The following is a 16,133-nucleotide window of genomic DNA, read 5'->3' on the forward strand; positions in this document are numbered from 1 at the left end:
CCTGGTTACACCAGCCCACAGGGGATTATTGTGTCCGTCCGTCCGTTGTGCATCCAAAAATGAGGGGTGGGGCTGGGTGGGGAAGGTGGGGCTGGGTGGGGGGTGGGGCTGGGTGGGAAGGGGCTGGTCACCCCGTGGTGCCCTTATAAAACTCAACATTTAACCTACTCACGCCGGCTTGTGCCCGCCCTCACAGTCGGGCATATTTGCGGAATACACCACGCCGCCGTTGACCCTGGCCATTGACCGAGCAACCAAACGTTCCTACCAGCTCCCTCCGCAGGAATGTTTAAAAGAGTGGTCCATTCCTAATGTGCCACATTAACCCCATATTACTTACAGAAAATGACCCACGTATATACACCAATGAGGTCCTTGAGATATTCTGATCTCTTTAGTGTTCTGAGGTCAAGACTCCGTTCCTGAGGTGATCAGACTTTTTTTCCAGTGTAGCTACAAGACTATGGAACACGTTCGTTAGACAATCGGAATCTTTCGAGATATTTAAACCTGCCCTGACAACTCACCTCTTTTAAATGGCCTTTCCCCCAATAGTTTTGGTCATTTACGCTGCTGGCTCTGTCTTATTTCCTGCCTTCCATAAATGGCACATTGGGATCCTTTAATGAAATGCGCCTTACAAATAACACTTATTATTATATGTATTGTTAAATCAGCCCCAACTCCTTAAGTCTTGAATTCTGACCTAACTTCATCCACAATTGATGTCACTGCACCGATTGGCATACATGCCAAGTGTCTAAATCACTGTAAAGCATACCTACACGCTTAGACGTGTAATGAAAGAGGCTAAATGCCAATTTGAATGGCCCCATGACTCTTTTTCGCGCTTCCCTTGGAATACAACCTGTTTCACAACATGATGCATCAATGTGGCTTGGTTGCTATCAATACTATTTGGCAGTTACAGGTGTACCTGTTGGTTTTTCCATCTCTTGCCCAACACAAAATGACGATAATCGCCAATGTTGATTGCAAATCATACACTTGATGTTGTAAACCATTGAACGTTGACTTGTGGAGGCATTGGTACTGTTGCCAGAATAATCTCAGGGTATGGCACCTCCTCCTCGCCACCCACGTGAATGTACTCTTAGGTGTTTTCGATAAGTCACGTAGGTAAAAATAAATATTCAATATAATAGAAATTTTATTATAAATCACGACGTTTCGGAGGCAACACAAGTCTCCGTCATCAGGTGGGACCGTCACAGCTAAATTTACTCACTTGATACAGTAAATTTAGCTGTGACGGTCCCACCTGATGACGGAGACTTGTGTTGCCTCCGAAACGTCGTGGTTTATTATTTTATTTCTATTATTTATATTACTTTGATTTTTATTACTTATTTATTTTCCCCTACGTGACTTTACCGAAAAAACCTAATAGTATGAATCCTTGCAGTCACGAAAGCTTCAAATCTAGAATAAACACGTGAATGTAGTTTCACATTTTCATATTTTCCAAGGACGGGAACATTCGTACGCTTCTTGAGTTCATCCAAAGGATGTCAAGTTGTACACGTCAAGTTACTTTTTCCGTTCCCACTCGCCTGAATGCCTTTATGAGTGAAAGATGTTTTTCGAAAGAAGATCTGGCATCATTATTTGGCCTACGGGAGGAGTCCAAAGCACTCGGAGAATTCCCACTGTGCATACGAAGGGACCATGCCCAAAGATGGAGAGACGGACTCGTGTAACACACCTCGCAGCCTCGTAGGTCTGGGAGTTTCACACATCTCCACGATCCATCCTTGCCTTTAATTTGTACACATCTCTACGATTATACAAAATCCACTAACGATTGCCTCCAGTCTACACAAATCTACACGACCCACCAACCCTCTCCTACACTCTCTTAAGATCTCCATGACCTAAAGCGCACAGCTGGAATGTAATTGTGCAAAATGTTAAAAGGAAAATTCACGCACAAATGACAACAGGACACAATTGAGGGTTCAGTGAACAAAGGCTGCATGTTCATCCTAGGACGGTTGACAATGCAAAAGCAACATTATCACTCCGATATATATTCATCATCACTGTACATTTCAGTTGTAAATAATAATTGCGCTAGAACAAGCTTTCGGTAGACTCATCACCTCAAACACAAGCAACTTGTGTCCTGTGCTGTTGGCATATTGAGTTGTGAATCGTGTCAACCGTGTCGTGCCGTGTGCGATGTGCGTACGTGTCTATCGCTGAGTAAATTAACTTATGTAACCACAGACAGGTCATCAGGAAGGCAATATAGATTGGTGTCTTATTGCTGTAACTTGTACCCACCCTGCGAACATCCTTTGTATTTGCATAAAATTCCAATTTTAAAACTCGTACTGATCAAACGAGCTCTGGGGCGTCCCCCTCTCATCGGTTGTCGGCAGCCATGACCGACGATGTAGATCACACATTGCCTTGTTGGTGACCAATTCGACCAGCCTCTCCCTGGGACAACCTCAGTTCAACCTTAGTTTCGCGCAATGAGAACAGGGAAGCAGCGTTGCTCCCCCTGAGCAGAATGAACTTGCGACCTTCTGATTGTTGGGACGAGTTTTGTTGACCCTCTGCTAACCTGCCTTTGCCGTGCTAAGCGGTGAATTGTGTCGGTGCCGTCGTGCGTGTGTCGCGTCGCCATCGCGCATCGCTTCATCGCCGTGTCAGCGGTAGAGGAAGTCCGCCTGCAGGTTGCTTGCAATCTCCGCTTCCCATTTGTCGCCGTTGTTCAGCAGCTTCTCCTTGTTGTACAGGAGCTCCTCGTGCGTCTCCGTCGAGTATTCGAAGTTGGGGCCCTGAAGGGACAGAAAGGAGCGCGCGATTACACGCAAGCACGCACGCGCAGACAAGCACACTGGTGTTGCTACGTTGGCACAAACAAGTACACAGAAGCAATTACAGAGACACCAGGACTCACACACGAACGTACGTATGTTGAACTTCTTTCGCACCATACATAAACAACCGTGCTAATCAGGTGCGGGAAAAGAACAAAAAAGCACCTCTTCATTAGTTTTCAATCGAGATTTAAAAGTGCACAGCTCCAGTTGCTTGCTAATATCGGAAGAGAATTCCAGACGGCCTCAAACAGCGAATCACAAAGCGTGCGATGCAGTGACCGTTTTTGTTCGACGGTTCACCAAAAGCCGCTGCAAGGATGATCCAGTTTGTGTGACAGTTTATGCTCCTCGACTTAAAAACACACAAAGTATATATACACACAAACAGTAGGCATGCAATAATTTGCCCCTTTTGCGATGCTATAAATGATCAAATTGTGCGTAGAAGTACCGTACACAAATATAAGCACGTGTGCCTGAACAAACATTCCAGGACACACACACACACGCACAGTTGTGCATGCGCACGCACACAACAAGGACAAACATACACGCGTTACACGCATTCCGTGTGTACTGTGTGTTCAGGTGCAGGTGTATATTTGCGTGCGTTGATGAGACTATGCGAGTGCCAAAACGTAGAGGTGGGGGAGTGGTGCATTAGTGGATTGATGCATGGCGAACCTAGCAACGTGTGCTCGATAACCCACTCGCGGTCAACATCGGTGCCAAATATCTGAACTTATCCTAGCCATCACTTAGACGGCCTTAAATGAGTACCTGGTGTGGTATGGAAACAACCGCACGGTGTGCAGTGCTGGCCTACAGAGGTTGCTTGATGACAGTTAATACTATACGGGGGGATCTTTGTCATCATTGAACATGCTTTTGCCTACACATATTGTGGGGAGTGGTGGGCAAAGCACGTCACACACCGCGCTGTGTGATCCGAGTTTGATTGCCAGCCATGTTTAACATCAGCGGAAAATATCTTACCAATATTGAGCTTCCCTGACGTTGGCTCAACTTATGAATGAGGACCTGGTGCATCGTGTAAACATCAGCACTGGGAATGCAAGACGGCCATACTGGCCCACACCACCCCGTTGTACGCTGTTGGCCTTCATAGGCGCTCGCTACCAACACTTACCCCAACCATCTGTACGGCGATAGGGACGGGGGAGGGGGGCTGTTTGCCTTTACATGTGCGTACACGTAGGTGTATGTGGCGAGCAGTAGTGGAACGATTAGCGCCCTGCGCTACCAACCTGGCGATCCCAGTTTGATTCCCGCTCACAGCCAACACCGGTGACGATTATCTGAACCTGTCCTGGGCCGCCCTAGGTCGACTCAGCCTTAAATGAATACCTGGTGCGATGTGTAAACATCGCCACTCGGGAGACAAAGCAAGCGTGGCGTGGTGCTGGCCACCCACCACCGCCTCGTGTTGCCCTGCCGACCTTGACAGGTGCTCGCTTACAGCACTTGCCCCAACAGTGTGTTAAGCTTATACGGGGGATCTTTATCTTTGTGCACGTGTGTTTGTGTGACACCTCCACAATGGCGTCGACGGGGCACGCCTCTTGGCAGAAGCCGCAGTAGATGCACTTGGTCATGTCGATGTCATAACGCGTCGTTCTGCGGCTCCCATCCGCGCGTGCCTCCGCCTCAATGGTGATCGCCTGACAAACGCACACACACATCGCTAATGTGAGCCACGAATGTCTGTGTGTAACGCGCGTGACGTCACTCCACGTCGACCAGCCCCCCTCATTCATAATCATGATCAGGACGGGTCCTTCACATGGACCCCCTCCCCTCATTAATAATCATGAGCTGGTGACATCACTCCACATGGGGGGGGGGAGGGAGGCCCCCACTCCTCAGCGTCAACTCACAACCCTCACTACAAAGGCAGAACCCTCACGTCACACCATCTCCGTAACGCCGTTGAGACATCAAAGTAAAAAGGACGTCATGATGAACAAGGGAATATAACCTTCAAATGAAATAAGTCTGTGTCACCGCGGTCTTACAAATTGCACACGAATGGATGCAATGAATATATCACGTCGTGGTCTGCTTTTCGCTTGAATGTTTCAGATTTGGACGGGCTATAGGTGAGTTATACACATAAACCACTAATTATTTTTATTTAAACTTTTTTTTTGTTATATCAAGTAAGGCCCACACTGTGTGCTTTCACAGCTTTTAAGAACAGACCTGGCCACAAATGATAGCTCAACGAAGTGGCTTATCACGTGGAAATTTGTAGCGTCCACACACTCGATACTCGCGCGTTGATTCTAAAACGTGGAGGGGAAAACCGGAGGACCCGGAGAAAAATCCACGCGACCACGGGGAGAGAGGCACGCAAGCTCCAAATATACAGCAGGCGTCAGGGTCAAGGAACCAAGCTCGCATTAACCACACGTACTTGTGGTGAGCATGCAAACAACACATGCTCTGACAATATATGCATTCATACTCTTTGGTTCTTTCGGTAAAGTCACGTAGGTGAAAAAAAATTAAAATGTAGAAATGATTTTTATTTAAATTTTATTATTAATTTTTATTTTTTCACCTACATGACTTTACCGAAAGAACCAAAGAGTATGGATCCTTGCAGTCACGAAAACTTCAAATCGAGAATAAATGCATTGTCTTTGAAACTGATTGTCCTACACCAGAGACAGCTTTCTTTAGGGCCAAGTCTCATCAGTGTCAAAACAGAGAATGCCTAAAGGCGAAAAGTGCAATGATAATGCACTAACAGAGCATTTATATTCTTGGTTCTTTCGGTATTTATTTTTATAATTGTATTATTTCCCTTCTACGTGACTTTACCAAAAGAACCAAGGATATGAATCCCTGCAGTCACAAAAGCTTTACAACGAAAAATAGCATTTATAGCTTTGGGTGAGCAGCTACAAAATGGGACCTTTTTTGCCAGTTTTAAAGTATGAAAAAATGAGAATAGGTGTTTACCCATTCTGGCAATAAAACAGGTGTTAAGATTTAAAGCTTTCGTGACTGCAGGGATTCATATTAATTTTAGAACTTTCGTGACTGCAGGAATTATTATTTGTTTCTTTCGGTTAAGTCACGTCTAAAGATAAAATAATAAATTAAATTAAATAATAGAATACGACGTTTCGATTGCAACACAAGCAATCATCATCAGGTATAATGAAATAGCGACATAAAATCTAACCAGAAAACTATAGACAGACATATTAGCAGACAGATATCACCCAGATACATAGCGGGAGCAACACAGGTAACAAAGAGGGGTGATCGTCTCTGTGTGGTGGCCTTAAATAGACAGAGGGGGGGGCGGAGGCAGAGAGAGGGAGGAGGGTTAGAGAAAAAATTAGCATATCAATGAGTGGTCAACAGACGTGGTGCTGCGAATGCGATGGCACGGCAAGCAAGCCTGAAAATCAGGAGAAGGACACACTAAAATTAAATAACCTAGTAAAATATCGAAATGTAATGTAATACAACACAGAGGGTCGGTCAACACACAATTAACGCATAGCCTGGTTGATTACGTATTTCAAAGATTGCTAAGTTAGAATTTAAGTGTGAACAATCTAAAGAGAGGACACAGGCAGAGAAAACAAGTCGCCAGAGAGAGAGAAAAAAGATAAGCTTAAAACTTCCCCGTAGAAGTGGTTCAATCTTAATTTTAGAACTTTCGTGACTGCAGGAATTATTATTTGTTTCTTTCGGTTAAGTCACGTCTAAAGATAAAATAATAAATTAAATTAAATAATAGAATACGACGTTTCGATTGCAACACAAGCAATCATCATCAGGTATAATGAAATAGCGACATAAAATCTAACCAGAAAACTATAGACAGACATATTAGCAGACAGATATCACCCAGATACATAGCGAGAGCAACACAGGTAACAGAGAGGGGTGATCGTCTCTGTGTTGTGTCCTTCTCCTGATTTTCAGGCTTGCTTGCCGTGCCATCGCATTCGCAGCACCACGTCTGTTGACCACTCATTGATATGCTAATTTTTTCTCTAACCCTCCTCCCTCTCTCTGCCTCCGCCCCCCCCTCTGTCTATTTAAGGCCACCACACAGAGACGATCACCCCTCTCTGTTACCTGTGTTGCTCTCGCTATGTATCTGGGTGATATCTGTCTGCTAATATGTCTGTCTATAGTTTTCTGGTTAGATTTTATGTCGCTATTTCATTATACCTGATGATGATTGCTTGTGTTGCAATCGAAACGTCGTATTCTATTATTTAATTTAATTTATTATTTTATCTTTAGACGTGACTTAACCGAAAGAAACAAATAATAATTCCTGCAGTCACGAAAGTTCTAAAATTAAGATTGAACCACTTCTACGGGGAAGTTTTAAGCTTATCTTTTTTCTCTCTCTCTGGCGACTTGTTTTCTCTGCCTGTGTCCTCTCTTTAGATTGTTCACACTTAAATTCTAACTTAGCAATCTTTGAAATACGTAATCAACCAGGCTATGCGTTAATTGTGTGTTGACCGACCCTCTGTGTTGTATTACATTACATTTCGATATTTTACTAGGTTATTTAATTTTAGTGTGTCCTTCTCCTGATTTTCAGGCTTGCTTGCCGTGCCATCGCATTCGCAGCACCACGTCTGTTGACCACTCATTGATATGCTAATTTTTTCTCTAACCCTCCTCCCTCTCTCTGCCTCCGCCCCCCCCTCTGTCTATTTAAGGCCACCACACAGAGACGATCACCCCTCTCTGTTACCTGTGTTGCTCTCGCTATGTATCTGGGTGATATCTGTCTGCTAATATGTCTGTCAATAGTTTTCTGGTTAGATTTTATGTCGCTATTTCATTATACCTGATGATGATTGCTTGTGTTGCAATCGAAACGTCGGATTCTATTATTTAATTTAATTTATTATTTTATCTTTAGACGTGACTTAACCGAAAGAAACAAATAATAAGGGATTCATATTCTTGGTTCTTTTGGTGTCGAAGGGAAAAACCGCCACTTTTATCAAATTTTATTGCTGTGGATTTCACAACTGATGATTGCTTGTGTTGCAGTCGAAACGTCGTGAGAATTTTTATTGTTTTATATATTTTTTTATTTCCCTTCTATGTGACTTTACCGAAAGAACCAAGAATATAGGTGTTAAGATGTTCGAACACCAAATAGAAACCTTTTGCAAGGTTATCAAGATCGCATTAACCACACGTACTTTTGGTGAACATGCAAACGCACAAGCTTTGCTAATATAAACATTGCCTTTTAAGGGTAAAACCATTATACAATCTCTCCCGTCACCGAATGCGTTGTTTTTGTGCCACTCAACACGAAGTCCAGTACACAAAGCACCGCTCGCAGTCACTCCATATGCATTGCGATCATTGCGTTGGGGGGCACCTGCGCGGGGCACACGGCCTCACAAAGCTTGCACGCGATGCACCGCTCCTCGCCGGATGGGTATCGTCGCAGGGCGTGCTCCCCTCGGAAGCGTGGGCTCAGGGGGCCCTTCTCAAACGGGTAGTTGATGGTGGCCGGTTCGCGGAACAGGTAGCTTAGGGTCATGGCCAGCCCTGTATGTTTGTACACAAACACACACACACAGACACAGAGGTATGCAAACTCGGTGGGTAAAATATAACTAAAACTCATTAGGAATTATTCTATTATTTCAATTGGATCACCAACATACCATGGAAATTCACTGAATGAGAAAGGGTTATTGGAAAACAATGGTATGATCATCATCATCATCATCGGCTGTGGGCTATCCACTCCTGGACGATGCACCTGCACCTGAGCTGATTTCATCACTTCGTAAAGGCGGTGGCTGCTACTCCGTCATTAGTCCGAACGATCGTCCATTTGCGCAAAATTTCCTGCCCGAGCCCATTAACTTGACAGCCAATATACCATGTCCCTAACTTAGGTATATCCATGCATTCCTCTTTCTGTATCAGAGCGCAACCCCGAACATGCAACTTTCCATGCTTCTTCAAGCACTTTTCAGCAGATTTAAAGAAACAACCATTTACACATTCCTGCCGTAGGGAGCTGGTAGTAACGTTGGGTTGCTAGGTCAATGGCCAGGGTCAACGGCGGCATGGTGTATTCCGCAAATATGCCCGACTGTGAGGGCGGGCACAAGCCGGCGTGAGTAGGTTAAACGTTGATTTTTATAAGGGCACCACGGGGTGACCAGCCCCTCCCCACCCCTCCTACTCCCCACCCAGCCCCACCCTCCCCACCCAGCCCCTCCCCACCCTCCCCACTGAGCCCCTCCCCACCCTCCCCACCCAGCCCCTCCCCACCCTCTCCACCCAGCCCCACCCCTCCCATGTTTGGATGCACGACGGACGGACACAATAATCCCCTGTGGGCTGGTGTAACCAGGTGGTTCCTACCAGTATCATGATTGTGTCACTGAGTGCTGACTGCCACGCTGACTAAAGCTGAGCCCATAGCTGAAAAGATTCCAGACTGTTTACCAATCTACCCAGTGTATACGGGAATCACATTAGATAAATATGCACATATGCACGAGAACACACAACCACATACAAAAGTGTAAAAACACACATGTATGCATACACACACTGACCAGCGTGGTCAAGTATGGTTAAATAACCACTACGGCCAGTATGCTGTGGGGAGACTCACACCTCACCCAGTGGTTTGACAAAGAACTGTGCATGCACACACGTGTGTACATATGTGGCTGTACATGTGAAGATGTATATGCGGGTGTTGTGTGCGCGTGTGTACATGGGGTATAAACCTCGGAACAGCTCTGTCCACATCAGCGTCTGTGCTGCCCTGTCAGTCACAGCCTTCAAGTCCATGTTCTCATCAAGGGCGTTCACATATTCTGCACACACATGCGCACAAGAACATAAAAAAGCATTAACATTTAGCATCATCAACCATATGGTGTTAGTGTTAATGAGCGACACACCAGGCAGCGTTCGTTTCCCAGTATGAAAAAGTTTACACGCTGCTCCCATATGTTTATTTCAGGCCGAGTCAACCTAAGGATGGCCGAGTGGAATGCCAGTAAAGATTACGATATCATGTGCCACTTAGGTTAATCACTACCAACAACGTAACCCAAGTTACCAATTTGTCTCGCAGTCTACCAACCACCGAACTCCACACACGCATGTGCATACACACTCGCACACAAATATCAAATATCTCCTGTATAACATACATATGGTCAGTTTAACACGCAGGCTTTCTGGCGAATTGCCCGACGATGCTGGATGTAATTACCAGCAAAACGTCGTACTAAAAAATATTGTAAATGCTGTGGATTCACTCTTCAACACACCGGTGAGCTAAAGTAGTGAACTATTTGTCCTTTGTCAACGTGACACTTTTTTGCCAATTGGCCGTGTCGGGTGGTGGAGGGTTATGACAAATTTAGAAATAACGCGATCTCACCCAAAAACTTTATTATGAATACATATGGTGTTGGGGTAAGTGCAAATATCTGCTGTATAACCTACAAAAACTGCTGGAGCAAGTGCTGTTAGAGCTGCTTTTTGTGTTTAGTTTGTTGTCCTTCGATTAGCACGGTTGGCTAAGTACGGTGCAAAAAAAGTTCAACATACATAGTGTGTACGGGAATCCCGCGCCATGAAATGCCGCATTATGCGTCATTTCGCATGTACGCTGCCGATGTATTAGGGAACATTTCCTTATCGATGTAATGTTTCACATATTCGTTATTTTTTAACTAGGAACGCATGTGGTGAAAGTGGACTACTTTCCTGTACGCACACAGCACGCAAAACTGAAAATCCTGATGTTTACACACCATTCAAAGTATTGATTTGATTGATTTCTCAGCATTAAGGTGTTTTTTACTAGAATGATCCAGAGAAGACCTTGGTGAAATAAAAGGCATTCATAAAATATGAATCGTAACATTGCCAACACGGAGTAGAAAATAGATTCGAGGCGATCTAAAATTCAAGTCATACACCATTCAAATACCACTGGCAGGTAACACAGATGTACAAGATCAAATCGTGTGAGGTTCACTTAGCAATTGTGTGAGGTACTTATTTAAGGCTGATTCTACATAGGTGATGCCCAGCACCAGTTTAGATTTAACTCGCTACTGATGTTAGCTGCAGCCAGGAATCATTCTCAAGTCGCTGGGTTCATAGCTGAGTGTGCAAACCACTGCACCACCTCTCCCCACACACTAAATGCAAAAACACACACAAACGCACATGCTCACACACTTACTGTAGGAGTGTGCTGTTGCCGACAGGCTTAGAGGTCTGACGAGGATTCCAGGGAGCGGCCTTGCTGCAATAAGAGAAACCAACCATCATCACTCTTTACTAAATTACTGTAGGGCCACTCACATTAGTTAACAAGACAATGGATCCATAAGAGGTTTTTTGGGTTAGATCGCGTAAATATGTCGTTAAACCCGCCACCACCCGACACAGCCAATTAGGAAGGTTTGTCACGTAAACAGAACATGCCAATTCGTTACTAGTACAGCGGTGTGTTGGAGAGAAAAGCCACAACATTTTAAATCTGAGTACAACATTTCGCAAGTAATTACAACTATCTTCCTCAGGCGACAGCTACATTTGTGGAGAAATCCTCCTGTTTCGTTCCTTAAATAGAGGGGTAGACAATGGAATTGAAGACCATCTTTAGAGTAAACAAGTCGAATTTAATACCATTATCAAAACAATTCCGATTCAGGGCAATGAGACTTTTTTCAATCTGCTCGTGTACATAATTAACGTTATGAAAACACGCGTTATAGGAAAACAGACTGTACTGATACACTGGTTTTAATATGGGATCTACAGAAAACAAATTGATGCATCATTTTATGCGGTCTATAGACAATACTTGACATATTGGCCTCTAACATCGGTCTCAATAAAACAAACTAATCTCCGATGGGATCTTTGACACTCAACTGGTAGACTGGTCTCTGAAGCGATATTCACATATTTGCCTGACAGCCTATGACGAGGTTTCTTGAAAATAGACTGACAGACTTGCCTCCGATGGGGTTTCTTGACGACACTCACAGACGGGTCTACGATAGGATTTCAAGATGGTAGAATGACAATCCAGCATTTTGAGATACCAATAAATTAAGTAGTTCTTCAAATCCTAGGTGGATTGCGCTTTGGTGGAACCTACCAGCCTTGGAGATGGCACACACCAGACGCAGTGTAGCCATGCCTGTACACTTCTGACACACGCACGCACATCCATTGCAAGTTTTAATACACGACTGGGGTGTACTGTGGTTAAGAGTACTCCCATCACCATGAGATGGCAGTAAATCAATGGATTCGTGAGTATATCTGTGCAAATCTGCACATTTTCTCTGGGTACTATGGTTTCCACCCACATGCCACTCACGTATGGTTTTCGTCAAGTATCCAATTTCACGGGATTTTCCTGAAAAAGTTGTGGGTCTTTCTATCCATATCTAAACTAGTCCTGGGCATTCAATGGGTATCTTTATTTGCATGTTGTCATCATTATACTTTCTACTACATCTCGACTTACGACTAAATAACTCAGAATGGTGTAATATCTCATCAGTTAGCAGAAGCTAAGGAAAACTGAGCCGGGATATTGTTTTCGATAGGCGACCACCGTGCATAAAACAGGTGTAATCGACTGCTACTATGGGTCAGCGGGACAACCGTCTTCATCAGAGGAACAGCACTGTTCTTCGATGTCACCTTTCCTCGACGCTCATTGGCCAGTGTCGTGAAATATGGTCAAATAGCTCTCACAACGACTTGTCGCGTGGGTTAGAGGCACTCATCTAGCCGTCGACCGACAAAAGGGCTGGACTGCATATCTACGTACATTATACATTTACCACCCCTTTCTAAATAAAGACATATCTCCCTCTCGCAGCAAAACACATTCCTGCGGAGCGAGCTGGTAGGAACGTTGGGTTGCTCGGTCAATGGCCAGGGTCAACGGCGGCGTAAGTCGGGAACTACCTGTATATAGTTGTTAAATCGTCCCAAGACTGCCTACCGGAGTGACATTTCAACGACTGAACAGTTCTAGCGACACCTGGTGACCCTCCCGAGGTTTTGTTGGCAACAATCGCTGCCCTTGAAACCAAAGAGACTTCGATCAAGACCGGAGCAGAAGAACCCAACGCGTGACAATCACCGCTCCCGCTCGTGCCTCGTGACACTGAAGGCGCAGAACACGTTGTTTTAAAAAGAGGTCAACTTAAGCCACAGCGCACTTAAACTTTAGCGCCTCCCCCCCCCCGCGCGCCTGTCCCAAGACCCAAGTTCCCGGGGTCGCCTCGCGCCTCGGGCGGCCAAAGCTTTCAGGAAACACCGAAGGCGTCGCGCGAGGCCTACCTATTTAGGCCTCGCGCCGGGAGCGCTTCGTTATTTTTTTTGAGCGGCGGTTTGAGAAACGACATCGCGACGCTTTCGAAGTAAAACCCCTCTGGATAGCCCCTTCCGATGTCTTCGCGAGACATTTAAACCCCCCCCACACCGTCACCCCAGGAAAGATGTTGGTCGCCCTGGCGGTGATAGCAACGGCGACGCCATCTTTCTCACCTTCCACTTCGCCCTGGACTCGCGCCGCGGTGCATTGTGGGAGCGGCAGCAGGCGGCACCGATTCTGATGCAGAAGGGAATCGGTGTGGAGAATCGCTCGTTGCTGATTCCGGTGCAGAAATTAATCGGCGTGGAGAATCGCTCGCGCCGAATCCGGTGCAGTAGTGAATCGGCGTGAGGAATCACTTGCACCAATTCCGGTGCAGAAGTGATGGTGCAGGTTCAGGGTGGAGCGATTCTGGGGTACCATTGGTACCTCATTTGCCAGTAAAAATTATGATAATTGTTTTTTTACCCTTCTATCTGGCAACAAAACTGACACCTTTTTTACAAGGAGTCATGTTTGCATAGACCACAATACCTGCAGCCATAATGCAAACAAAAAACATAACTCTGATAATGTATGCACTGTCCTTGAAGTTTATTGGTCCACACCCGAGACAGCTTTCCTTAGAGCCTAGTCTCACATGGGTCCAACCCATGTGGTCGATGCAAACATGACTCCTTGTAAAAAAGGTGTCAGTTTTGTTGCCAGATAGAAGGGTAAAAAACCAATTATCCTATTCTGGTGTAGCCTGGTAATGTAAAGTGTTAAAGTTCATTTATTAGGTATAGCCCTGTGAGCCATTCGGCTCTTGAATCGGGTGCAACCGCAACAAACAAAAACATGGACAAGAAAACATCTTAAAGTGAATATGTAACTAAGTGCAAACAGAAAATCCAAGAAAAGACAGCAAAATATTGCAGAAAAAGCACCGTACACCAATGCTGTGTGCAAAAATCCCAGTGGGATGCAAGTCAAACAACAACAACCACAAGACAACTTAGATTAAAGCCATCATTCTAACTCCGTACTACAACAAGCAAACATGGCCAAACCAAAAAAACTTTTCAAAATCACCAAAATAAAGCCATAAAAGCAATGTAACTGTGATCATGATAAACGACATAAACAACATGCACCACCAAACCCTGCAGCCATAGCTGGCTGCATGAGTCACTCCACAACAGCAGGAGCATCAGTAGGAGTATCAACATTTTTCAATGCACCTTTAATAATCAGTACACTAAATAAAAAAAATCATACTTTGCAGCAGTCATCCGGAGTGAAAACATTTTATTTTAGGCCACTGAATAGCAGTGGCAGCTATGGGTGTACAACTCCTCGAGAGCAGTTTTGAGTGAAGGTAGTGTTAATCTGATTTGAAACTTTTGTGACTAGCTGTATCAAGTAAGAGTTTCTCTTACTTGATACAGCAATCGTGCTGTGACGGTTCCACCTGAAGTCGGAAGCTTGTGTTGCCTCCGAAACGTCGTGATTTTTATTTTATTTTTATTTTGCTTTTATTAATTTTAATTTTGTACCTACGTGACTTTACCGACAAAACCTAAGAATATGTAAAGTGTGCTTTACTCAGAGTATTTGCCTCCTGCTACATAGCTCAGTGGGCCTTACCTTATAAAATAAAATAAAAGTTTAAATAGTTTTATTTTAATTACTTATTTTATCGGCACCTACCGGGATGTTGATTGAGGCCGAGTCGACCTAGGGGAGGCCCAGGACCGGTATAATCGTCACCGGTGTTGGTGGCGGTGAGCGGGAATCAAGCTCAGGTGGCCGGTTTCATAGCCTCTTTGAGACGGGGATGAGATACATTACCGTGGAGGTCGTTGGCGGATCACACAAATATAGTGAACATCCCTTTTCTGTGGCTGTCGAGGAGCCATACCCTGGGCTCACCAGGAGAAGGCAGTGCACAGCAAGTGCACAGATCGCCATCTGTTTCCATCTGTACGGGGATAGAGCGTTGCCCCCTCAAACCCCCACCACGAAGCACGCAGGGTTTCTCCGGGTGCTACAGCTTACCTCCCACACGTATAATAAATACTCATCAGTAAATCGAATTAACTGGCTGAAGACATCTTAAAATAAAAACCAAATGCAGGACTTAACCAGGTAAAGTCATAACTCGCTTTGATGCTTCCAACCTTCCTGCCGTTTGGCTGTTATCTCCGACTCTCTGAGTTGCATTGCCCTGTGGGATGCCTTTGCATTAACGGGCTGGGGTCTCACTAACATGGCCACTTCTGCACCCTTAGACCTCGATGTATTGTTGGTTCCTACTGTGTTATGGCCTGTGTGTCTCACTGGCATGGCCACTGTTGTGGTGGTTCTCTTGCGTTGATGCTCTTGCCTCGTAGAGGCCACTCTTCGATCTTACATTAACGCATTCCTGCGGAGGGAGCTGGTAGGTACGTTGGGTTGCTCGGTCAATGGCCAGGGTCAACGGCGGCGTGGTGTATTCCGCAAATATGCCTGACTGTGAGGGCGGGCACAAGCCGGCGTGAGTAGGTTAAACGTTGAGTTTTATAAGGGCACCACGGGGTGACCAGCCCCTCCCCACCCAGCCCCACCCCTCCCACCCCCCAACCAGCCCCACCCTCCCCACCCTGCCCCTCCCCACCCAGCCCCTCCCCACCCTCCCCTCCCCACCCAGCCCCACCCTCCCCACCCAGCCCCTCCCTCCCCACCCAGCCCCTCTCCACCCAGCCCCACCCCTCCCATTTTTGGATGCACGACGGACGGACAGAATAATCCCCTGTGGGCTGGTGTAACCAGGAGGTTACTACCAGTAACATGCTAATCTCTCACATTAACATAGCCACTTCCGTGCCCTC

General features: G+C 45.5%; 1 protein-coding gene across 4 annotated transcripts; it reads right to left on the minus strand.

Moving 5' to 3' along the window:
* Positions 1–1,971: 1,971 nt before the first annotated feature.
* Positions 1,972–13,516, minus strand: NDUFS8 (NADH:ubiquinone oxidoreductase core subunit S8). 4 transcript variants are annotated; one of them, XM_078620184.1, is made up of 7 exons: positions 13,455–13,516; positions 12,046–12,097; positions 11,119–11,181; positions 9,641–9,730; positions 8,263–8,435; positions 4,409–4,537; positions 1,972–2,810 (listed from the first exon to the last, which is right to left on the minus strand). In XM_078620184.1, the coding sequence occupies exons 2-7, from the start codon at positions 12,083–12,085 to the stop codon at positions 2,679–2,681; spliced, it is 627 nt and encodes a 208-aa protein (XP_078476310.1). In that variant the 5' UTR covers positions 12,086–12,097; positions 13,455–13,516; the 3' UTR covers positions 1,972–2,678. The 4 variants fall into 4 exon arrangements, with proteins under 4 accessions (XP_078476310.1, XP_078476319.1, XP_078476315.1 ...); XM_078620193.1 differs by having other exon boundaries at positions 13,248–13,468; XM_078620189.1 differs by having other exon boundaries at positions 13,396–13,458.
* Between the last annotated feature and the right edge of the window lie 2,617 nt (positions 13,517–16,133).

This window comes from Lampetra planeri, chromosome 3 (assembly GCF_965212315.1).
Source record: "Lampetra planeri chromosome 3, kcLamPlan1.2.h2, whole genome shotgun sequence".
NCBI classification, from domain to species: domain Eukaryota; kingdom Metazoa; phylum Chordata; class Hyperoartia; order Petromyzontiformes; family Petromyzontidae; genus Lampetra; species Lampetra planeri.

Bases quoted from the DNA above. Each gene is read 5' to 3' on its own strand.
- NDUFS8 (XM_078620184.1), bottom strand. From the start codon at position 12,085: ATGGCTACACTGCGTCTGGTGTGTGCCATCTCCAAGGCTG. The intron at 11,182-12,045 runs GTAGGTTCCACC...CTCTTATTGCAG, and splicing joins GTGTGCCATCTCCAAGGCTG to CAAGGCCGCTCCCTGGAATC. The intron at 4,538-8,262 runs GTGCCCCCCAAC...TGCGTTTGTCAG, and splicing joins AGGCCGTGTGCCCCGCGCAG to GCGATCACCATTGAGGCGGA.